The following is a 25784-nucleotide window of genomic DNA, read 5'->3' as shown; positions in this document are numbered from 1 at the left end:
GTCTCCTGGTGGTCAGTGCTTGTCATAGTAACTGGTTGTTCCACCGTTCGGTTGATTTGCATATTAGCCTTTTGTTAAATAGGCTGTAAATAAATAGTCGTTAGTTTATCAAAAGCAATACTTTGTACTAAAGGAAGATGTTGTAACTTCACTGCATACTGTGCAGTAAGTCCATGTGGCCTGGGCTTAGCACTGGGCATATGTTGCTTCAAAATGTTTGCAGTGCATTTGTGACTATAAAAGTACCTTCTAGGAAAACCTATAGGTACAACCTGAAGGAAAAAGAAATCTAAGAACAATATTGAAGTAAGAGGATTAACTTTGTTATAGAGGGCTGTAATTTTAATTGTCAGGGGTCTCTAGTGGTCTGTTTTTTTTGTTTTTTTTTTTCATTTAATCCATTTAATCAGAATTAACTGAGAGGCCTTCTTGAGTATCTGGTGTCTTATATAGTTCTTTGCATTTTAAGTGAGATTAAGGAATGAAAATATGTAGAGGAAGGTTGTAATTTATTGAAACATTCACGAAATTTCAATGATATTGTTAAGGTATTTAATTAGTCTTATTAAAATAGACCAACTGACCCTTTTAGGGAAGCTGATAAGTCATATAATAGCTGTTGGAGCCTCTTTATTCTCCGCATTATATGATTAACTTTGTGCTAAGCAATTTATGCAAAGTTTCCATCCTTTTTTTGAAGGGAAGTTATCAGTTCTTCCTGAATAGGATTAGTGTAGATAGCATCATGTAATTAGCAAGAGATGAAAAAAGTGAGAGTACAATTTGTATAAGAATTACATGAAAGGGAACGATAATTTCTTACCTTGGATTTTTAAAGGAATATAAAGAAAAGCAAAACAGAAATTATTGGAAAGGATTAAGGCAGCCTTTTCTTTGAAAAGGTAGAATCACATTAGTACTAAAAGTTATGTTAAGTGAGGTATTTACAAAGCAATAACAGTCTTAAAATCTGCATTTGTAATTTATTATCCTTGATGCCCATGAAATGATAGAAGGTTACATAATGAATGATCACATCAAGAGGATCTCGCAGGCAGTGTCACACTTTGGCATCCAGGTGTCTTTGGTGTTATGTGAAGACAGATTGGGGCCACGGAAGAAAGAGAGGGTTATACTAGTATATCCAGAGCAGTGGTTCCCAAACTTATCTGGCCTACCACCCCCTTTCCAGAAAAAATACTACTCAGCCCCTGGAAATTAATTTTTTTTAAATTTTAATAGCAGTTACTCATCGCCCCCAAATGCACCTGTGGCCATCACCGCCCCCTGGATCGCTGCAGCGCCCACCGGGGGGCGGTAGCGCCCACTTTGGGAATCACTGATCCAGAGGCTCTAGGGTGTGTCCAGCCCATCTCGCCCATGTCTTGAGTTATTTAGTGATAGTGTAACTTCGGATAATTTACTTGTAATTCTATGAACCCGAGTTTCTTCCTTCTTTAAGGAAAAGTTACTTGTTCTGCCTGTTTCTTGCTGTGGCATTTATGGAAGATACACTTTTAGTTTTGCCACCACTATATTTATGGAAGACAAACTGTTGTTCTCGTGTCACAGAAACCTCATTTATCAGTGACTTTAAACACCAAGCTTCTTAGTTTTTACATAAAAATGAGAAAGTTCTGAGTTGGTATGGCTATTCTGTGATGGTATCAGGGACCTGCCCATATAAATATGTGTGTATATATATACACACACACACACATATGCACACATGTGCATATTTATTTATTTATTTACTACCAAATTCCAGGCGAAAGAGGAGGTAGGTGGGGCAGAGGGTGCTGCCTGTAAGGCGGTCTTGTTCCATCTGTCTTGTTGGCCCAACTCAGTCACAGGGCCACCTTTGCTACAGCTTGGAATTTGGAGTTTTTAGCTGGGCACAGTGTCGTCCTGTCACCGAGGAAGCAGTGAGGATGAGCACTAGGTACGCAATGAGCAGTCTTTTCCATGAGGTCAAATGTAAGTTGTGAAGAAAAAGGACGCCTGTGTCCAAAATGAAACCGAGCTGTGAGGACAGGACTACCTCCCCTTTGTGAAATGTTTCTTCTGTTCTCAAAAGGCAGTGCTGAGAGTAGCCCATGAGTGCTTTCAGGACTTAGGTTTAACATTGCATGTTCATTTCAGTGTTCAGGTTCTCCAGTTCTGTTGTCCACTGACGCTCCAGGTGGCTAGGATGGGCCTCCTGTCCTCTCCAGAGGAGCTGCCCTCTGTGGTCATGGACTTGCCTTCTGAGTAGTATCTTGTGTCAACTGCCCTTTTTTCTAACCCGCCGCCTTCTGGCCCTTACGGGCTCCTTCCTGGTGGGTCTGACTGCACTGACCACTAAGTCCATCTCTCCTAGGGTCGGCTCTCTCCTCTGTACAGCTCGGCCTGTGCTAGTTTCTCTGGAGCCTGGCCCCGGTTGGGAGCTTCAGTCACCCGCCAGCCTGAAAACGGCCCTCAGCCCCTCACCCAGACTGGCCAGGCACCCCAGTGGGGACCCCCACCCTGATCCAGGACACCCTTCAGGGTAAACCAGCTGGCCCCCACCCATGCACCAGGCCTCTATTCTATATAGTAAAAGGGTAATATGCCTCCCCGCACCGGGATCAGCGGAGCCGCGAGGCCTCCCGGCACTGGGATCAGCGCGACGGGGCAGCGCCCAAACCCCCTGATCGTCCTGCAGCTCTGTGTGTGAGGGGGCGGGGCCACAACTTCCCTATCCGCCCTGCTCTGTTCATGACAGGGCAAGGTGCCCCAACCCCCTGATCAGCCCTGCTCTGTGCCTGATAGGGGGGAGCTCCCCAACCCCCTGATCGCCCTGCGGCTCTGTGTGTGACTGGGTGCAGCGCCCTAACCCCCTGATCGGCCCTGCTCTGTGTGTGACAGGGTGCAGCGCCCCAACCCCCTGATCTGCCCTGTTCTGTGGGTGATAGAGGGCGGCGCCCCAACTCTCCCCCTCCCCCCACGGGCCCTGCTCTGTGTGTGACGGGGTAGAGCCATAACCTCCCCATCGGCCCTGCCCTGAGTGTGACAGTGGCGGCGCCCCAACCCCCTGATTGGTCCTGCTCTGTGTGTGACAGGGTGCGGCGCCCCAACTCCCCTATCGGCCCTACTCTGTGAGTGACAGGGGGGAGCTCCTCAACCCCCTGATGGGCCCTGCTCTGTGTGTGACAGGGTACGGAGCCCCAACCCCCCTGATTGGCCCTGCTCTGTGAGTGACAGGGGCAACGCCCCAACCCCCCTGATGGGCCCTGCTCTGTGCATGACAGGGGGCAATGCCCCAACCCCCTGATTGGCCCTGCCCTGTGTGTGACGGGGTGACCGCGCAACTTCCCTATCGACCCTGCCTTGAGTGTGACAGGGGGCGGTGCCCCAACCCCCCAATCGGCTGTACCCTGAGCGTGACTAGGGGTGGCATCGCAACCTCCTGATCCGTCCTGCTCTGAGCCCGACCAGGGGCTGCACCTAGGGATTGGGCCTGCCCTCTGCCACCCAGGAGCAGGCCTAAGCCAGCAGGTCATTATCTCCTGAGGGGTCCCAGACTGCGAGAGGGCACAGGACAGGCTGAGGGACCCCCCTGCCCCCAGTGCACAAATTTTTGTGCACCGGGCCTCTAGTAGGATATATAAAAGCCTAAGCGACTGTTTGACTATTTATCCAGTGCTGTGATGCACACTGACCACCAGGGGGCAGATGCTCAGTTTACAGGCATGGAAACATAGAACAGACTGATGAATCTCAGAGGGGAGGGGAGAGGGCAGGAAGAGATTAACCAAAGATCTTGTATGCATACTAGAGGCCTGGTGCACGGATTTGTGCACCGGTGGGGTCCTTCGGCCTGGCCTGTGGGGATCAGGCCGAAACCGGCAGTCTGACATCTCCTGAGAGGCCCCGGATTGGGAGAGGGCGCGGGCCAGGTCGAGGGACCCCACAGATGCACGAATCTGTGCACCGGGCCTCTAGTATTTTTTTATAAACTAAAATATCTATTTTGTTTTTATGTTTTATAAATGACTATATATTTGTCTTATTCATAGATGTCTATATCTGTGTCATGCTATGTGGGTAGCATGATAATGTTTCCATTGTGCAGACTCACTCCTATATTTCACTTTTCCTTGAGCATTTTCTGATTTAAAGTGTTGATCTGTGTTTACTGTTAGAATGGGCTCTGCTGAAAATGCCTGGTGGATACTCTATGTGTGGGTGAACAGTTAGGACTGAGCTCCACCTTTTCAGGAAAATGAAGTGTTTCTCATTTTGCTTGGGGCCTGCTGTGTGGTTTTTATGAGCGTCACGCATCTTAAAGGTGTGTTCCTCCTTGGTTGGTCTGCAGCCACGAAGGGGAGCTGGCCTGCACTCTGCCCTTCTCACCAGTGCTGGACGTGGGCCCCACGTTCTCCTCCTGGCTTTTATTCTTCAGAGGGCACCGGTATTCTCTAAAGTGTGCAGATGGTTGCCGGGTGAAGGAGACGCCTCTGCGTTCCCTTGCTTTTCCTCTCTAATTATATGATACTAGCGGCCCAGTGCATGAAAATTCATGCATTGGAGGGGGTTCCCTCAGCCTGACCTGCCCCCTCTCACAGTCTCCGAGCCCTCAGGAGCAGAGGCGACCCGGTGATCAGGGGCAGGCGATGCCCCGTTACACCTCTGCTGCCGCCACTGCCGGCAGCGCAAGCATTGACCGGCCCTGGTTACCTGAGCCTCGGGTTGGCCCTGGGCGGCTGGGGGGCTGAGGGGACTGAGTGCCACCATCTTGTGGCTGTGGGCACTGCCATCTTTGAGGGTGGACAGTCAATTAGCATATTCCCTCCTTATTGGCTGTGGGCACCACCATCTTTGTGATGGCATGATGGTTAGTTAGCATATTCCCTCTTTATTAGATAGGATCATTACTGTGTCCTTAAGTGACTTCTGTCCTGGAGCTAAGTCCAAGATCTAGGTTCTGTTCACGTTGGCTTACCCTGGTCCTCGTGCACTGTGTGTACCCCAAATATGCTCAGCCTGGAGCCTCAGGGCTGCTTGCCCAGCCCCTCCCCACTATGTCTCAGCTCCTTTATTTCCCTCCTGAAGCATCCAGCCATTCACTGACTGGACTGCCTTGTGGGCAGCCAGGTGTTGACCATGCTTTGGTAGTCCATGTTCCAGTGTGGGGCCGGCACCTCCTTGCTCTTAGAAATAGGCAGTTTATCCATCCATCCATCTGTGAAATTCGGGGGGTGTGGGGGAGCATTTGGTCCGGGAGCTATATAAGACCCACGAAATCATTTGGTGTGGCCCTGCCAAGGCATTAAGGGTAGGTTAATTAAATGTTTTAGAACAAATATAGCAGGCTAATTTTTAAGTTGATAATTTTGTATGGCCGTGAGTGATGTTATAAATATGCAGATTGCCCTGGGCAGAAAAAAGGTTCCCCACCCCTGTATTAAATATTTGTAAGCGTCTGTGTGACAGGCTCTATGCCAAGTATGGAAATAACCTGGCATTGAGGGGCACAGAGAAATGGGAGCAGAGTTAAGAGAGATTTAGGAGGTGAATTCCTGGACTAGGCCACACCTTATGTGAGCAGACTTTCTGGTTTGAAATCAGAATGAGGATGCAGGAAAGGATCTATGCTGATTTGTCTTTCACTTGATCAGGAAACACATAATTGTCAGAAGCTGTGTATTACACCTATGGTGGAATGTTGTCTGCAAAATTGTATTATAAAAATGACAATGCCAGGCACAGTGAGGTTTCATTATTGCTGGGGACTGTCATAAGTACTTCGTGCATGTTCCTGTAACTTCTCCCAGGAGATAGGACTGTTTTACAGATGGGAATACCGAGGCCCGGAGAGGTTCAGTCATGTGCTCAAGGCTGTGCTAGTGAGTGGGAAGGCCGGAGACACAGGCCTATCAGTTGAGCATTCTCACTTATTAGGATAAAGGATAAAGGATCATAGAATAAAGTTCTGGTTAAATATTACTGCTAAAAAAAATATATATATGTTACTGCTGAAGAAAGAGTCCATAACATTTGAATACCTGTGTGTATCTGGTTAAACAGCACATGGATAATTAACCCTTTGCACTCCGCTGTCCCCTCTCAGGGGACATCGGAATTCTAGCATATCACTCGGATGTCCCCTCTCAGGGGACATTGCAGTTTATTAGTGATTACAGGGAATTGAGTTATTTCAACGCAACTTTTTGAGACATGCATGTTTCCCTGAAGTTTTATCTTGAAATGGCACAAGAAATTAAATCAAAATATCGTAAAATTACTAAGATATATACAAGAAATGTCAGCGGGTTTTGTGTCGGACGAGAACGTGAGATGCGTGCTCATGACGGTCCGAGCACTTCGCGCCGCCACTTGAAAAGAGCGATAAGGGGAGTTTGTAGAAGAAAGGTCGGTTTTCGAACATAGCGCGCACTGTATAGTGAGATATATAATTACAAATAAACAAGTCTACATCTGGAGGAAAAGATTTTCAAAGCTGAGCTCATTTTGGTTTGAAGCTTCGAGCAGTGCACATAGATCTAACGAGGAGAAAATCGGAAAAGTGATTCTTTTCTTAGTGAATAAATTGTTTGGTGAAAGCTATTTTGGTAAATATCATCTTGTCAGTTAGTAATAACAATTAGAAATTTTCAACCCATGCATTTATTCATATTTTTTATTAGAACAATGGCAAAGCGTCCAACCACGAATGAGTCTCATGACACAAGTAGTAGTGAAGATGAGCTCCAGATAGACCTCTATACAGACACGTTAGAAAGACTAACTGTAGAACAAAACGACAGCAGTGATAGTGATATCATTCAACCTAGAAGGCGACGAATTGTTCGCATAGATAGCGAAAGCGATAATAGTAGTACGGAAGAAAACACACGGCAACATGACAACGTATCGTCAAGTAAAGAGTGGGAAGATGTTACCGAATCGGACGTTCCTCCAGCCACGATAAATTTTGGTTTACACGAAGAAATAGCCGGACCACAAGTCCCGAGTAACATAAAAGAGCCCATAGACTATTTCACATTATATTTTACTGAAGAATTAGTAGACAGCATAATAAAAGAGACAAACAATTATGCCAAAGAAGAAATTAGAAAGAAACAGTTGCATACAGAAAGAATAATACTACGCTTCTTGCGTGGAAAGATAAAAGAATTATTACCATGCTCACCAATTATTATAACACAAACCTACAATCTACCCAGAGAACATTACGCGGTGGACATATCGTAACAGTCAGTAAGCCTGAAATGGTGTTAGAATATACGGCAAATATGGGTGGTGCGGATCGTGCGGATCAATATGCTTCGACGTATTGTTTCCTCTGTAAATCGCTCAAATGGTGGAGGAAGTTATTTTTTGGGGGGTTGGAAATGTGTGTGATAAACTCATACATAATGTATCGCATCGAAAAACAAACAAGTAATGAAACGCCAGTGACACACCACAAGTTTGTCAAGACACTCGTTGACCAATTAAAGGGCAATTTTCGTGTATCGAGAACGCGTCCATCCACATCTTCTGCGGACAATAGATTAAACAATAAACTACATATTCCCGATGTGGGACAAAGAAAACAGGACTGCATTGTGTGTTCTAACAGGAAAACACCTGGTGGCAGGCGTCAAACCACTTATTACTGTCAAACATGCACTAATCAGCCTGCAATGCATATTGGGGAGTGTTACAACACTTATCATACTGTACAAAATTATAAACAATAAAATATTCTTTTTTTTGCAAATATACATTCCTCGATGTCACCCAATTCATATAAGTCCAATATCATTATAATACGTTACTTGGTTCCAAAATTATACTAAATAATACGAGGGTCTGTAAATGCACGTTTCCGCCGCAAAGTAGCGTCGAGTAGCTGGTAGCCAATGTCCAGAATGGTTCGGAGTGCAAAGGGTTAAAGAAAAGACGGTTTGGGGAAGTGATGAAAACACAATATTAAAATTCCAAAGGGGCCAAGATATGTGATCCCAATATATTTTCAGTTTAATACCAAAAAATGTCTTTAGAGTTTATGAATATTTAAAATAGTCTCCCAGGAAATCTGCAAGTGCTTAGAGACCCGAGAAATAAGGTACCTAGTTCTTAGACATCTTGAAGTTTCTGTTGAAAACTAAACCACTTCAGTCTCTCTTTGAATTTGTTCCTGTAATTGAGCAGGCACTTCCAGAAGAGGGTGAAGGGGTAAAGGAGAGAACACTTTTCTTAGCTCCACTCGTGGCAGAGTCAGAATCTAAACTCAGCAGACCTCCTGTCTGCATTGGGGGAAGCCAGTCTGCTCTTCCAGCTGCGTTTGGCCTTATTTGTAATGAGAAAACCAATTGTGGGAGGACTGGGAAGTCACTCTCTAATGGAAGGAGGAGGGGAAGGTTACATAGAGGCCTGGGACAGCCACGGCATGGCCAGCTCTGTTCAGAGCCTCAGCAGCAAGCCTCCCGAGACGGGTGGCAGTGAAGTGCAATCATGGAATTCATAAAGGACCACAGACGTCAGGAGAAACCAGGTATTTTCTAGTTATCTGTGCGCCGGGTAAGGAAAGTAGCAATAGCTATCAAGGCTTCTCGTATGAAATGAGGAAGAAAGCCATGTTTACTAGTCAAGACAGAGAGTCAGGAACCTTCCAAACATCTTCTAATTGTGAGCAAAAGCACAGCTCATTACATAGTGGTGACCGACACAGGTATAGACGCAGTAGCCTAATGCTTCCATCTGGCTGTAATTCAGCATACTTGTCCTATCTTTTAAATGAGAAATCTGACCAGATGTAGTAATAGAGTGGTCTTTCCATTTGCTGTATGACTTTAAGAACACGAAGAGACCCAGTGCTTCCGAGAGTTGGCTTGGACCCTGAGGTTCTCCAGACCAATTCTCTTGGACCGTCCCCAAAGCAGCAGCGCCCCTGCTGATAGGCCACTTCTGTACAGAGGGGCTTTTGGGGGGTTTGCATGGGCGCTGTTGCATTGCTGAGATCCATCCCCCCCAACCTCTCTCCGGTGCAGACCACACCCGTCTATTTATAAATGACCACAATAAAGTATTTGGGGAGAGCTATTTATTGTGCTTTAAAGGTTGAAAATGTTTTGTCATTTGTCTTCATGTAGGTGTTAATATTTTACTAATTTGTAAGTTAAAACCTCATGAAAAATAACTTTGTCATTTGGAACATTTAAATCTCAGTGATTTCTTTGACCTTTTACATTAGTAGCTTGTTTCAGGCTGTGGTGCTGTCCCCCTCATGTCTTAGGAGCATGCTTGTGATCTGTGGGTTTTGCATTTCTCACTGTAAATTATTTTAATGAATCTTATCCTGTCCCTTCTGTACTTACCTGTTTGAAACTTTTTCCTGGTGTCCCCTCCCCCAGAAGAGGCACAGTCAAGTATAGATGGAAACAGTTTGAATCTGCTGCTTAGGTGACAAAGGCTTTATTGAGCGGGTGAGGAGTGCTGATTGGTCGCCACATTGCATGTGTGGAGGCAGGGTGACCAGTCAAACCTTGCCACAAAACAGGGCAGGCAATTTGTAACTTTATTTTCAGTGCCACTTGAAGAGAAATGGTTTAAACATTTAAAAAAAAAAAATAGGACCTTGGTTGCTAATTTGTTACCAGAAAGTTTGGAAGATAATTTTAAACCAAGTTTTGAAATATATATATGTGAGAAAAAAGATATATGAAACTGAAGATAGGATACTAATGCTGTATTTTATAAATAAATCCTTTAAAACACATATTCTGTCTAGTTACCTGTTGAAATAAATGTGCACATAAATGCACAGTACCTATTTTGTTGACTTCAAACAGAAAATCAGAAAATTTTTAAAAATCTTCACCTGAGGATATTTTTCCCATTAATTTTTAGAGAGAGTAGAAAGGAGGAAAGGAGGGAGAAGGGGAGGGAGGGAGGGAGAGAGAGAAAGAGAGAGAGAGACAGACAGACAGACAGACATTGATGTGAGAGACACGTTAATCTGTTGCCTCTTGAATGGGCCCTGCCTGGGACCGGGAATCAAACTTGTAACCCAGGAATCCCTTGACCAGGAATTGAACCCGAGATGCTTCGGTGCATGGGCCAATGCTCTAACCACTGAGCACACCAACCAGGGCAAAATAAAAATCTTTTTAGAACAAGAGGAAGGTATGGGGCCATGGCAGAAAGGAGGCAAGCTCATTGGAAGTCCTCATGCGCATTTGATAAGTAACAGTGTGAGACAGTCACGCTATCAGCGTTTTTTTCTAGCGTAAGTATTACCATAGTAAAAATATTAAATACTGAAGAATATCCATGTCAAAGCATTATATTGGTAAAGTCTCAAATTAACGTGAGAAAATGTGTACATTTACTTGTAATACGATTGCATCTGTTGTGTGTTCTCACTTGTACATTTTACACTTCTCAGTTACTGAACATTTATTGCTCTGGTAGTCTCATTTGATGTCCTTAATCTAGAGGTGAGAAGTGGCAATCCCTAATGTCAAACGTTGGTAAGGTGAGAATTCCCTTGATTTCACTTAAAGTAACAAAGACTATAAGAATTTAATCTCGGGGGCTTCCTATTCCATATGTTTTAATAAGTACCTAGTGTCCTATATATTAAAGAGCTAATATGCAAATGGTCATCACGCCCTTGCGCCCTCGCGCCAGGGCCAGGGTACCTGAGGCTGCATCCCCCTGCCCGGTGGGGCTTGACAGGGGACCTGAGGCCGCACCCCCCACCCAGCAGGGCTTGACGGGGGTGGGGCCGGCTGGGTCTGGGTCTCCCGTGATTTCGAGGCGTGTGTGGGTGGGTGGGGACTTTACTCTGGGTCCCACGGTGCGCCCCAGACTCTGACAGGAGGGAGATTTTCATATACATTTTACTAATTTTCTTTCATCTCTGACACTTATATTATAGAGAAAGGGCAAATAGCAATATTAAAATATTTTCTCTAATTCCCTTTTAATGTCCACGAATTTCGTGCACCGGGCCATTAGTTTGTTTTTATAAAGATGTAATATTTGTGCTTAAACATAATTTTTTTAACATCATATAGTCATGGGTCTTACAGGTTTGTGTTTATACTCGTGTTCATTTTGTATTAGTCATGCAATGCCATGGGTCGAGCACATTCTTAAAGGGAGAAGGAAGGCAAATGTAGTTTGCAAAAGCTTTTCAACATTTTAAAATATGTCACAGCTAATTGTATTAGTAATCAAATGACAGAAAACGCATTAGAATTTTATGAGAAGGGAGTGTGGTTTTAAAAAATTGAGAAATGTTCGGCCAGCATGGCTCAGTGGTTGAATGTCGATTCCAGGTCAAGGCACAGGCCCAGGTTGCAAGCTCAGTCCCCAGTGTGGAGCGTGCAGGAGGCAGCTGATCAATGATTCTCTCTCATCATTGATGTTTCTATCTCTTTCTCTCTTCCTCTCTGATATCAACAAAAATTACTTTTTAAAAATTGAGAAATAATGGCTGAGTTTCAAGGAATGAGGTGTTATTAAATAGAAATTATTTTGGTGATGTGTATATTAATGAATTCTTTCTAGAGGAGGGGAAATTGTGAGGCCTTTCTTTCTTTTAAATCTTTATTGTTGAAAGTATTACATATGACCTCTTCTTCCCCCATTGACTCCCTCCAGTCTGCCTCTGTCCCCCACCTCAGGGTGAGGCCTTCTTTCTATGCATCCAAAAATGTGAGGCATTATTAAGCAAATGTTTGTTTTTAAAAATCTTTGACTTTTCGAAAGACCAGCTGAAAATAAAGTAATTTTAGTTTACCTATAGAGTTTTACTAGTAAATATTTAGCTACTAAATAATGTTTATCTTTAAGAGTTTAGAATTTTTATCCAGTGGAATCCAACTATGTAATATTTCTTTTGTAGTAGCGTGGTTTCTTATACATTTCACATTTTCCTGTTTTGTCAGAGATTGCTAATTTTTGTTGTAGTATAAATTCTGTTATTTTGCCTTCTTTTGAAGTAAAGCAGCTCGATATCTGTAGCTTATGGTTGTGTTAAAAAGGTAGCAAAGAATAGCATGTTTGAGAAGATAAATATCAGGAACATCCAAATGAGGCATTGTGTCTTTCGGATGAAAAGGCAAGAAGGTCAATAATTACCCGGATTTCAATAAGCTTAAAAAGAATGTTCTTTTGGTGCTGTAGACATAAGAAAACAAGGAATTAATTTTTAGATGCTGTGTTTTGATGTTTGACTGTTTCATATGGCTGAATCATTTACTTTGTTAACATGTAGTTATGAACTGGGGGAGATGGGGGCTAAGGGAGATAAGTTAATTGATGTTTTCAGGGGAAAACTCGGCTCCATGTACAGGGTATTTTTCTGCCTGTCATCTTCTTTCCCTGTTGTTCTTTAGGGCCCTCCAGAATTCGCACAGCACACCCCTGGACCGGTTCCCAACAATTTTAGCCAGCCCCCACGGCTTCCTCTGCAGGACCAGTGGAGAGCACCACCCCCTCCCCAGGAGCGAGACCCCTTCTTCTTAGGAGGTAAGGGACAGTGATGGGCCTGGACACACTTCTGTTTTAAACTGAATTTAGCTCCCATGAGGAGCTTTTGTTAAGCATCCAGTTCTTGTGCCCTAGCACTTCTGCCTGTCATTTCCAGTGCTAACAGTGGACAGGACTGGTGTCTGAAATGTGAACTTCACATACACAAAAGGAAATCAGTTCTAGAAAATGACTAGTGAAGCAGTGGAGAAGGGGAAATCTAGGATTCTTTTCAAGCATTCGCACCCTGCCACCACTTGGAATTTTGTCTGTAGGGAGACTGTGTGCACCAGCTTTCTACAGAGTGCACGTTCTGTATAGCCAGAGGGTGACATCCTGGTGCCTTTCAGTTTCAGGTGAACCTCGTTTCCCGAGTCATCTCTTTCTGGAGCAGCGAAGCCCCCCACCACCGCCACCCCCTCCAACACTTCTCAGCAGCGCTCACCCTGTGCCCACGCCCAGTCCCTTACCATTCACTCAGCCCGGACCAGCTTTTAATCAGCAAGGACAGCAGCCCGTGTTCCCTAGAGAGAGGCCTGTGAGGCCCACCCTGCAGCCTCCAGGTCCTGTGGGCCTGCTGCACTTCAGCCAGCCAGGGTCCGCTGCCACGCGGCCTTTCATTCCTCCTCGACAGCCCTTCCTGCCGGGCCCCGGACAGCCATTTCTGCCCGCACACGCACAGCCTAACCTGCAGGTACTCGGGGCGGGTGGGCTGTGGGGCAGGTGGCGTGTGGAGGAGGAGGAGGGTGCTGCAGGTCTGGGTCTGGTGTTTTTGAAGACGAAGTTTCATATTTTTATTCTAGTCTCCTAAGATCGGGAGGTTATTTAAAGAAGAAGGCTATTAACTGTTTACAACAGATCATCTCTTGACAGTATTGGTTATCTCCTTAGTCATAGGGGAAATGGAAAAGGTGATTGTGAATTTTGGGGAAGTGAAAACATTCATTATTAAGATTTTAAAGTTTTATTAATGGCTGTACTGCTAATATAAGTAGGATGTATTTTGACAATATCTTTGATCATCACTGGAAGTCATATAAGGTTTACAGGGGAAATAAAGTTGTTTGTCAGCTGATATGACTGCAGTGTGCAGTGGAAGGTTCCCCCTGGGGGAAGTGTTGCTGTTCCTTCCTCCTCGTTGGATGAGTTTGAGTGCCCTCTGCTGGTGAGCTCTCTCATGGGCGGCCTGGATGTGTGAGCTCCTCCTTCCCAGCACTTTTCTGTTTGTGCTTGAAACAAAGGATTAAACACATGATGGTGGCGTGCCTAAAGCAGCTTAGGAACACAGAGGGTGTGTGTTTATACCGAAAAGAGGAAAATGGTGATTATTTAGGGTGTTAGAGTAGGATAAATGTCTTTGTTTTTCTTTTTTGTATGTGCATGTTTACCACCCCAAGTCAAGTCTCCTCCTATTGCCATTTATACCTTTACCCTCTTCTACCTCCCTGTTTTTCTTTTTATTTAAAAAAAATACAGTGACTACATCTTCATTGTAGAAGTATTCAAGTAGAGATAAGTATTTAAAGAGGAAAGTAAGCCCGGCATCTGAAACAGTCACCACTAGCATTGGGTGCTCATGCTTCTCAGGCTCTTCAGAGCACCGTCCTCAGCATGCTTTTCCGCAGGGAGTTACCTGTCACTGCACACCAGACCCGCTCATAGGCTGCACTGACGGCGTCGCTGGGTTGTACACGTTCTTAGAGACAGTGCTGCGGGGAAGATCCTAGAGGTTATGTTTGTATCCTTACCAATCTCCTTAGGACAAATCCTTAGAATTTTGAGATTAAAAGGATTTAGAGTAAATATAACATCACCTCCATCAACAAATCTGAAATGAAATTTGTACCGCTTCAAGTTTCTTTTTGGTGTTGGGGTTTCTAAGGGAAGGGCTGAATTGGAACATAACTAGTATATGCATTATAAACTGTTGTTTCTCTTTCTTTTGGCATGGCAGGGGCCCCTGCACCCCCCGTTGCCCCCTCCCCACCAGCCTCCACCGCAGCCTCAGCAGCAGCCCCCGCTGCAGCCACCTCCGCAGCACCCACCGCCCCCCCAGCCGCAGCACCAGCCTCCTCACCAGCCGCAGCAGCATCAGCACCACCACCACCTGTCTGTTCCCCCGCCACCTCTGATGCCCATGTCGCAGCCCCAGTTCAGGCCTCACATGCAGACGGCTCAGCCTCAGCAGAACAGCAGTCGGATGCAGTGCCCCCAGCGCCAGGGGCTGAGGCATGTGAGTGTCCACCTGTCTTCTGCCGTCTGCCAGCGATGCCTTTCAAGTCACAACATCAGGGGCAGAATTCCTGAGCCAGAGTAGTTTCTAGTTCTGATTGAATTAACGAAGCACATCATGCATTTTCCCGCAGTGAACGCATGTTTAAAAACCACTTAGGAAACTGGTCTTCTAGACTACAGAAATGAATAGTGTCTCTTCTGTGCCCGAAAGACTCCTCATGTTGTTTACTTCAGTTTCTTACTCTTGTGTATCTGTGTGTTCCTGTAGCGATGATATTTTTTTTTAAAAATATATTTTATTGATTTTTTACAGAGGAAGGGAGAGGGATAGAGAGTTAGAAACATCGATGAGAGAGAAACATGGATCAGCTGCCTCCTGCACACCTCCTACTGGGGATGTGCCCACAACCAAGGTACATGCCCTTGACCGGAATCGAACCTGGGACCATTCAGTCCCCAGGCCGACGCTCTATCCACTGAGCCAAACCGGTTAGGGCTGTAGCGATGATATTATTAATTCACAGACACGTCACTTCAGAACATAGTTTCGGGTGACAGTCACCCTTTGCCAGTGGCTGGCTTTTTGACGCACAGATGATCTCCTTGGGCTCTGAGTAAATAAGTAAGTGAATTCAGGAAGAATGTATTGAATGTCCTCTTGGTAGGCACTCCTCTCGTTCCTGACAACACAGCCGTGAGCAATAGGCAGGTTTCCTGCCTTCGTGGAGCTTATATTTAATTGTGCTTTTATTTGTGAGGATATACTCTCGGGGACCATCAGCAAATGTGTGGTTGGTCATGCATGGAAAGAAACTAGGGAGTATACTGCTTTAAAAATAAAAAACAGTAGTCACTGTTAATTGCCTGTTTTCTATTAAATAACACCTTTTTATAAAGAATCTAATGGTTAGAGTTCTAGGCTCAAAGGTGACAGTTGGCTTTTCCTTTTATACTATCACTTGGTACCTCAAGCTTCAAGCATGTCATTTAGCTACTTTTAATCTCAAAATTTCTCATACCTGTTTCTTAAAGTAACAATGAGACTAAATGGTATGAGAAATAAGAAAGGATTTCCTGATCTGGGAAGACGGTGGTTTGTAACTAGGGTTTTATTTTATTAGAGCAGTGGCAAACCACCTGCCTGGCCTTGTGTCCTTACATATTGACGCCAGCGCGCGATCTGAGAACTGAATCCCCCCAGCCATCTCACATCTGTACCGCGCCCCACCCCCCACAGGTGTTGGGATTCTGTTAAGAATCCCAAGGATGGACATAACCAAGTGTTTCCTCTTGGAGAAAACTCACGGGTATCTTTCTCCTCCAGGGAGGGCACTGACTTAATGCTTGTATCTTTGCTTGGTCCACTGTAAACTTAGGGGACCCAGTAAAAATGGTGCTGCCAACTCCTTGTGCAGATGGAGTCTTTTGTTGGCTCTGTCCCCAGACTCAAGCCCCACCTGCAGTGCCCTGCTCTGAGTCCACAGTTCAGAGCCTGTCTGTCTGTTAGCAGTGTGACCCCCTTAGGGGTCCCAGTCCTTACCAGCAGGGTGTGCTTCCGCACTGAGCAGGGAACATTCATTTTGAAAAAAGTATGGATGGGAGAAGTGTCTGCCCCTGAAAGAGAAGTCACTAATTAGAATGATTTCTAACTATTTTTATCTAATAATCTAATGTGCCTTTCTGTGGTCCTCTCAAGTTTCTTGTTGTAATTTGAATTTATGTCTTCTTGTGATAGAATACGACGTCTCAGAATGTAACCAAACGGCCAATGCAGCAGCTGCAGCCAACTGCTGCCAGAAACAGTAACTTGCGTGAGTTACCAATAGCGCCCTCGCACGTCATGGAACTGAGTAACAGTCGTGGTGCATCCACGCCTGGTGCTCATGGAAAGCCGATGGACAGCATGTCCCCACCCTTGAGACCTGGGCCTAGGAACACACAGGGGAAGACGGACTTGAAGGCCAAGCCCATTAGCCCTGAGGGTCAACCTAAGGAAGAAGCAAAAGCAGAACCAGAGGTAGGACTCTTTGCTATTAAAAAATAACAGGAAGCCTTATAATCCATTTATACCCCTGAGTTCACTCTGATCTGGCGAGTTATCACCAAATCTTACCACTTTTTCTCAACTAGGTCCTTCTTTTAACCTCACGGTCATGTTCATATAACATACACCCTCATTCTCACTGGTTTTGATATTAGATGGTATTTATGCACTTGCACAGTTAAAATTGTATGCTGTAGAGTCTGTATATGCTGGGGGTTGGCAAACAAGTCCTTAAAACGTTGAGATAATAAAAATGTCAGACTTGATAGTCCAATCTGTTTCTCATAATATTCAATTCTGCATTGTTAGCACAAAAGCAATTATAGACAGTTCTAGCATCATCAGAGGTGGCTGTGTTCCAGTAAAGCTTGATGACAGAGTAATGCTAGGGTAGATTTGGCCCGTGAGCTGTGTAGTTAGTTAGCTGGTTCTCAATGTGGACCATTTTACACTGTGCACGGCTAGAAGATAGGACCACTTTTTTAACCTTTAAGTAGATTTGGGGGCGGGGGGGGGGGGAGCTTATTTCAACCTGTGCCATTATTGCTGATTTCCAGTAGGTATAAATGTAAGAATAAAGAGTAAATGCAAGTCGGTATGTAACATGGTTTCCAATTGAGATCTTATTTGCACCTTGATTGAGTTGTGGCCACTAGATTATTTTTTTGTGTAGTGGTGTTAGTACAGATTTGGTCCTGAGCTTTTTAATTAGCTCTTGTTAAGTATTGGTAAAATCTGTGTCACTGGTCTCCTGGAAAAGAAATGGCTGTGCTTGTCTCATGCTTCTGTGTAGTCAAGATTTAATCCTAGGCTATTGCCAGAAGTACAAATACATGCTGTGGGCAGTGTCTGTAAGTCCTGGGTTCTAACTAGGACGAGGTGTCTAATGGAGCATAGGTGAGAAGCACACCCTTGGAATGACCCACCAGCGCCAACACCATGTCCATGAGCAAGTCACTTCACACTTCACTTCTCACAAGCCTCGATTTCTTTAGCCATTGAGTGCATGTGCCTGGGATATGGTATTGATAAAATTTATGTAGAATATTATAAATTAGTGTCATGTGTTAACTTAATATAAAAGAATGTCATGAAGAGTGTCCTTTGATAAAAATATAGGCAAGTCATGTTTTCTTAATTATATAAAAACCAGTCAACACTAATAGTTAAATTTGGAGGGAAGTCAGATTTTCTGCTAATAAATTGTAAGCAGTTGTAATGTGTTACTAATCAGAAGTGTCAATATAAAGTCAAAATATTGAGTTGACATTTAATAAGCTCTTAATAGAAGAAGGGTGACTTGGTTTTAAAATCAAATATATGAAAAAATTAGATTTACAGACTGGATTGGGGCAGTTTATAAAAAATCTTTGCTAAAAATTTTATCCTGCTTTTAATTTACATAGCCAGCTCTTCACTCATCACAGACTGGTTCAGAAAAATTAAGTTACATGCACTTTTATAACAACAGAATCTAAATAAAAGGACAAAAGTGGCCTTTAGGCATAGCATTGCTGCACATGGCTGTCTGTTCTTTACTGGTGATTCAGTGGGTTCCGCAGTGTCAGTTTCTGTAGAACCAACCAGGTGCTTGTGCGTGAAAAGGAACTTGCAGGTGACCATGTGTACGCAGTGTCTTCATTTGTTTGCTTTCAGTTTTCTATGCACATAGAATGGACCAGAAGTAAAATTTTTTACATCTTAAAATGTCTTCTATTTGTTTTGTAGTTTATTTTCTTACATTCACTTAATCGATAATGATACGATAAAGGACAAACCTATTTAGAAGTATTCCCAGCTATGTTCTTGAACATACTGGTACTTTAACTCTTTCTTGGTTGCTTAGGGACACATCTCAGTGACTGTTACTGCGTTTGAGGCAGGGAGCCCTGGACCTGTCACTACTCCCCAGCTGTCTGCTCCTCCATGAGTGGCCTGGCCCCTCACTTTTTCAATGCTGTTTACTTGTTATACCTACCTGTGTGGCCTCATCTGACTTCAGATTTGCTGTTTCACATCTGCCCTGAACTTTCAGTTAGATAGCTGACTTGGTCAGAATTGCTTCTAAAATGACAAGCAAGCCCTGATGAGGGCCCGACTCTGTCCTGTAGGTCAAGTGCATGGGCTCTGGGGGCACCAGTAGGGTCTGCAGTTATATTTTGGTTTTAACTCCTAATTTTTAAGGTTTGTTTGTTAATAGCTGACCTGTAGATAGATTAATTCCTATTACAATCTTTTGTGAAGGATCTGTGGATGGAGCGTATCTGTGATGCCTTTAAAGAAAATAACTGCCATTTTTAACAAATGCCTAACTTTTTTTTTTTAATCCTCACCCGAGGATATTTTTCCATTGATTTTTAGAGAGAGTGGAAGGGAAGTGGGGGGAGAGAGGGTGGAAAGAAAGAAAAACATCGATGTGAGAGAGACACATTGATTGCTTGCCTCCTGGACACACCCCAATTGGAGAGGGGATTGAGTCTGCAACTGAGGTATGTGTCCTTGACCGGAATCGAACCCGGGACCCTTCAGTCTGTGAGTCAGTGCTCTGTCCACTGAGCTAAACAGGCTAGGGCTAAGTGCCTAACTTTTAATAAACTTTCCTTATTGCATGGTTTTGGTGAAAGTTACCAGACTTTCCTGAGATTTTTTTTGGAAGACTCATAATGGTCTGGGGCTGGCATATTAGAGCTTTCCTTAGATAGCATTAATATTCCAATATTGCCATTGACAGCATTTTGATTCTGAGGAGAGTGCATGAGTTCAAGGTCAGAGAGATTGACTTGTGCTGTTCATTACCACCAATTATTCTGTGACAAATGAGTTTGAGATCAGGCTGAAATTCTGTACGAAAAATCAATAGTTCTAATCAGGCCCTTTCAGGTCATTTACACCCACCTTTTGTTGGCTCGTCAGAGAAGAGCCAGATAAAACCTATGTGACAGTGCGGCCCCTACTGTGGCTATTTCCATTCAAAACATATTTTGATATCTTGAATGGTTTAATTGGTTTCAGACTTATACATGAATGGAAATGTACATTCTTTCATTTTTAATATTCTGATAAGATTTTCTAAGTTAGCTATTGCATAATTTTCCCCCTCTTCAGAGGAAGGCGTTATACTTAGTGTCTTTCAAATTTTGAATGAAAGGGTTTTTATACTTTTGCATTTTCTGAGTTTGTAGAAATACACTGGAACGGTCGCCTTGTCTGGTGCTGCCAAGTAAGCCGTGTGTGTTCTCTGTTCCAGTTTCCTGATGAAGATGAAGAAACGAGGCTGTACCGCTTAAAGATAGAAGAGCAGAAGCGCCTGCGGGAGGAGATCCTGAAGCAGAAGGAGATGCGCCGGCAGCAGCAGGCCGGAGCCAGGAAGAAGGAGCTACTGGAGAGGCTGGCGCAGCAGCAGCAGCAGCAGCAGCAGCAGCAGCAACAGCAGCAGCAGCAACAGCAACTCTGCAGCACTGGGGCCCCTGCGGAGCGGGAAGAGCCACCGGCGTTGCCATTGCCGTTGCCCACCAATGGAAACCCCTTGCTACCCTTCCCTGGTGCCCAGGGCCGACAGAATGTGAAAAACAGACTTCTCGTGAAAAACCAAGATGTTGCTCTTTCAAGTCTTCAGCCGAAGACGTCAAACTTTGTGCCACCTGGTGCTAACATGCAGTATTCAGGACAGCCGGTCAAACCACTGAAGCACTTGAGACACAGAGTCCTGCAGGCACAGCCCGAGGATGGGGACGAGCCGCCCCCAGCACAGACCGCCCGAGTGACAGCCCTCCAGGGCCGGCCCCCTGACTCCAAGCCTGGCGCCAAAAGGACTGTCATGCACCGGGCAAACAGCGGTGGCGGAGATGGGCCGCATGTCAGCTCCAAAGTCAGGGTGATTAAGTTGTCAGGTGGGGTAAGTTGACGAGGTCACTGTGCCTCTTGAATCTCTGCATCCTTCACTTACAATGCCCTCATTCCCAGAGCAGGTATGTGAGCAGAGGGAGGTAGGTTGCTTCTGTACAGTCATGTGGACCAGCCCTTCTTTCGGGAAGCTGGTGTGAGAGCTGCAGTGTCCGTGCTGACCATCGTGTTCAGTTGTCTCTGTTCTTCACTTAGACCTTTCTCAGTTTTAGATTCTTTTTGAGGATAATTTGTGGTACTATTATGAACACAGAATTAAACACAAAATTTCCTTTACCACAAAGCAAGTGACTCGTGTGTAGCTTTAGATTCAGGGGCAACAGGATGAGCAGAGTTCTAAAGTGCAATCACGGTGGCCCTGGCTGGTGTTGCTCAGGGATTAGAGCTTCGGCCTGCACACCTGAGGGTCAAGGGCAAGTACCTGGGTTGCAGGTCAGAGCTAAGCACACTTTTGTCTGTCTCCCTGTGACAGTGGCCGTTTTAGATCACTCTCCCTAAGGCTAAGGCAGTCATTGCTGTTTTCCAGCCCTGTTTGGACAATTTAGTTCTTGAACAGAGGCAGACAGTTCTTTTTAATTCTTAAGTAGTAAGTTAACTAACCAACTTGTCTGCAATCTCCACGAGGATTTTTCCCAACAGTTCCTCTAGTAGCATGTTGGCTACTTTCAACTCTCCGAGGATAAATGCCTTGTTTGTGTCTCTCTGAACTGGAATAAATAGTATTTTCTAATGGCGAGGGTTGTGTGTGTGTGTGTGTGCAGTGTGTGTGGGTAGGAGCTATTTCTACGAGAGCATATTCTTAATTGTGTTTATTTCAGGCAATACAAAAAGAAACAGTTCTGTTAAGTGTTGTGTGTGCACATTTCTTCTGACTTTAATTTCTGTCCCTGCTGGTCCTTCTTTTCTCCTGTCAGCTGTGGCGTTAATGCCCTGGGCTAGGCTGTGAGCCCAGGTCTGAACTGGCAACTCCAGTGAGGCTCTGACAGGGTCTTAGCATTTGGGAGGATCAGCTTATGTACTGTACCTGTGCAGGGTATTATTTATGCATTTCAGGTTCATAACTAACTAAATAATTGGTAAGTATTAGTTCATATAATTAATTTCTGTGTTCTTGTACATTCTTAATGAGTTTCTTTACATCCTGTTAGTACAGAAGTACAGTAAGTATCATATTTATAAGGTTTCCTAGAGAGGTTTACTTGGGAGTCTGTTTTATTTCCTTGATTCAGCGGTTCTTAACCTGTGGGTCGCAATCCCTTTGGCGGTTGAAAGACCCTTTCACAGGCGTCGCCTAAGACCATCCTGCATATCAGATATTTACATTACTATTCATAACTTTAGCAACATTACAGTTATGAAGTAGCAATGAAAGTAATTTTATGGTTGGGTCACAACATGAGGAACTGTACTTAAAGGGCCAGAAGGTTGAGAACCACTGTCTTCATTCTTCTCTGACCTAGGCTGGCATCGATGTAGTTAATTACATTACTCTTTGCATTAGTGGTCTCCTGGTCCAAGTAGTTGACTCTGGACAGGACAGGAGCCAGTCTGCAGCGTTGTTCCTGAAAGTGCGGTCAGGGTGTATCCCTGGGGCGGTGAGGGAGAGGCGCCTCGCACTCAGGCCAGCACAAGATTGCAGGTGCTTTCCAGCCTCCTCAGGTGGTTCTCTGTGCTGGACTTGTGAGGTGATGGTGCTTCGGCACAGAGTTCTCTTCCGTCAGTTTCTATATCGCGTTACTTACAATCAAATAACTTATCTTTAGATTTTATTAAATTGGGTTTTTTGAAAAGTGAAAGAGCCTGCGACTTAAGGCAGGTTTTTAGTCTGCTCTTCCATTGCTTATCTTTGAAGTGACGTTAGTTCATGATCGCTCTTCCTCTTGGTTGTAACGAGTGCATGGTGGCCGCAGGAAGCCTTTCACAAAGAGCTCAGGATGGCTTCTTTCTTGCTGTTGGTTTCCACAGTCCTGGCGACCATGCTTGTCTGGGTTTACCGCTCGCAGTCCTTCACTTTCTTCATGAGCTCTCTCTTGAATCCTGATTGTGTGGCCATTTGGAAATTCCTGTTCACGGAGCATAGAGGTTGAAGGGCTCCCTCCCCAGGACTGAGAGAGTGCATTTGTACCTGACGCTGGCCCAGGTTCGGATGGTTGTCTATAATTAATTGCCCTTGGGACTCTGAACAGTTATTTCATTTTTCTGAACCTCAGTCTCTAGTCCAGTGATGGAGAACCTTTTGAGCTCGGCGTGTCAGCATTTTGAAAAACCCTAACTTAACTCTGGTGCCGTGTCACATATAGAAATTTTTTGATATTTGCAACCATAGTAAAACAAAGACTTATATTTTTGATATTTATTTTATATATTTAAATGCCATTTAACAAAGAAAAATCAACCAAAACATGAGTTCGCATGTCACCTCTGACATACGTGTCATAGGTTCGCCATCACTGCTCTAGTCTATAAATGAAATTGCTAAGGTTGATGTGAGGGATGAGTACCTGCAGCCTCCTGCACGCCCCCTACTGGGGATTGAGCCCGCACCCCTGGCATGTGCCCTGACCACGAATCAAACCTTGGCCTCCTGGTTCGCAGGTCAACTCTCAGTCACGAAGCCACACTGGCTGGGCTCTTCAGACATTTTTAACCCTTTGCGGTCCAGTTTTATTTTTGGAATTCAAACAGTCTGGTCCAAATTAATTGACGGGATTGAATGTTGAAGTTATCTGTCTCACTAGACCTCAGCTCGACGGACCTGCTCCTGGCTCCTGGTCTGTTGAGTCAGCGTCCACGTTGGACCGAAAAGGGTTAAAGAGGAGACTTAGCTAAATATTGTGTCGAGTGCCCTTTAATTTGCTTTGTCTCCCATTCCCTCATGATGGGTGTCAGGCGAGTGTTTTTAGTCGGAATATACAGGAGGATATTGTGTCCTCCTCACTGAGTCCTACTGGTGGTTTGTCTGGTGTTGGCACTTTGATCACTGAGTCAGGTGGTGTCTCCCAAGTCTCTATTGTAAACTATAGTCTTACCCTTTGTACTTGATAAGTAATTCATGGGAAGAGCTTTGAGATTAACGATCCCATTTCTTGTGGATTTGCAACGTGTTAACAGCATTGACATTTCTAGGGCCAGCGCTGCCTTTCTGCTTGTTAGCTGTCATGTTTCTGCGGGAGTAGCTTTCTCTTTGCCCTCACTTATTTATTTGTTCACTTATTACAGCAACATGGGCTTTGAATTCTTATTTATACAATGAATTGTTATTAGCATTATTTATTTGGGTGTTGGAATGGTCCCAGTTGGCATGGGAGTGCCCTGGTACGCTGGTGCTGTTCTTGGGAGTGTCCCCAGCATTCCTTAGACACACCGTTGCTTTTTGGTGCAGAGTTTTAGGTTCCTCTTATGGCTTCTGAGACTCAGCTCTGCAGCAGACCTGTGTCCTCCTGGTGGAGAACACCCAGACTTGCTCGCTGGGTGTCACTGCGTCTGGGCCCTATCAGCATGTCTGTCCATCTATGGTGAGTTCCAAGACTGAAGGTGAATCAAGAGATCTCCTGCAAGAGTTGGATTCTTTTGTATATTACATTTCTTGAAATAGGTCATCAACCTGAGTAGAAAATACTTTCTGTTGCATTGAATTCATTTTTTGAATGATTGTCCTTATGTGAGAATTCCAAGAGGATTAAACACCACTATTTAAATATTAAAATGAGTCTCTGTGGACCAGGGTTAGTGTTAGGCATGTTCTTCTGGCAGGACTGAGGTCAAGGTACTGCAGGGAAGGAGGGTGTCCTGAGGAGGTCTCAGGCCCTGCCCTCCATGGCAGGGGTGGAGGTGCACTTGGCGGTGGCTGTCGCAATAGACCTGACTTGGGGCTGAGGAGCTTTGTGTGCAGCTGCAAAGAAAGAGCAGCTCCTTAGCCCCCAGGTACTATGCAGGCTCCAGCGTGTCACCATTGCAGGTCACAGCAGACAGCCGGTGTTGAGTGTCTGATAGGGAGACCTGAGAAATGACTGCGTGAGAGGAGGTGGGATTGCCTGAGAGCACGGAAGGAAAAGGCCCTCTGGGCAGAGGGGAAGAGCGCCGGCAAAGTTCCTGTGGGAAAGAAGCCACAGCCCGTTTTCTAACTGGGAAGGCCACTCCGGGGCCAGGAGAAGGCAGTCAGACATGAGGTGGCAGAGGACAGACCTGTGATGGGACGATCAGACAGTGAGGGAAACTGAGTGGAAAGACACTGCTCTGGTGTGGGTGGGGCCAGGGACCGGTGGGGAGGCACCTCAGGACGTGCGAGCCCAACTCCCACCTTGCCCGCCTGCTGCTCTCAGCCAGGGCAGGCAGGAAGCTTCTGCCTTGCAGAGCCTGGCCTCACCCCTGTAGGGGCGCTGGATGGGGGCTCTCTCTGGAAGAGTCTGAGTTCATGGCTCTGTGGCTGGAGGAACCCACATTAGCAGTTGTCTCCTTTTCAGACCAAGACTCCTGTGGCAGGAATTGGAGAGCCCGGGGTATGACTCCCTCAGAGGCGCAGGGCTTTGCTTTGTTCCTCCAAAGGCCAGTTAATTTTGCTTCTTAAAGATTTCCCCAAACCTAACAAATCTCAGGGAAAGAGAATGTTGAGAGAGAGTCCTTGAGTCTCTGTGCCATGTTGCCACCTGCTGTCAGATCCAGTGTGTGTGCCTGTCGAGGTCTTCTCTGGGAAACCCAGCTCAGCCCATGTGGACCCACTCCGAGATTATAGGGAGCGTTCTAGATGGACCTTGTTGAAATACTTGTGTGCTCGCCATGTGCTGGCTAGCTTATTGCAGAGAATAGGTGGACGCTGCCAAAGGGATGTGTTCTCACCGCAGGCTGCAGCTTTAATTAGGGAATTGACCAAGGAGCCTGAATGAGAATGTTAGCCTGCTTATTTCTCCTTAGCATTTATCCTTCAAAGACAAAATGGAGCCTTAAATGTGTTTGCATTTAGGAACTTCGTATAGCATGCATATCATTTGTTGTCCGGCTTCTGAGTGAGCTGAAGATTACAGGGGGAGGCCCAGCATTGTTGTGGTTAATAGAAACCTGTGCGGGGAGGTCTGGGGGCTGTGAGATCGTGCAT

At 45.1% G+C, this 25784-nt stretch overlaps 1 protein-coding gene across 2 annotated transcripts in view; it reads left to right on the top strand.

Annotated features, from left to right (window-relative positions):
- RBM33 (RNA binding motif protein 33) overlaps positions 1 to 25784 on the top strand; it is a 114612-nt gene that overhangs the window by 63694 nt on the left and 25134 nt on the right. For both annotated transcript variants that reach the window (XM_070423585.1, XM_070423584.1), the window contains exons 10-14: positions 12378 to 12510; positions 12861 to 13204; positions 14465 to 14743; positions 16481 to 16762; positions 20037 to 20684. In XM_070423585.1, the coding sequence (XP_070279686.1) occupies positions 12378 to 12510; positions 12861 to 13204; positions 14465 to 14743; positions 16481 to 16762; positions 20037 to 20684 (1686 nt within the window). The remainder of the gene's footprint in view (positions 1 to 12377; positions 12511 to 12860; positions 13205 to 14464; positions 14744 to 16480; positions 16763 to 20036; positions 20685 to 25784) is intronic.

The sequence above is a fragment of the Myotis yumanensis genome, unplaced genomic scaffold (genome assembly GCF_028538775.1).
Source record: "Myotis yumanensis isolate MYYU_CA2020_CCGP unplaced genomic scaffold, mMyoYum1.0.hap1 SCAF_9, whole genome shotgun sequence".
NCBI lineage: Eukaryota > Metazoa > Chordata > Mammalia > Chiroptera > Vespertilionidae > Myotis > Myotis yumanensis.
Note: the sequence above shows the minus strand (reverse complement) of the source record. Positions and strands in the feature narration are given on the sequence as shown.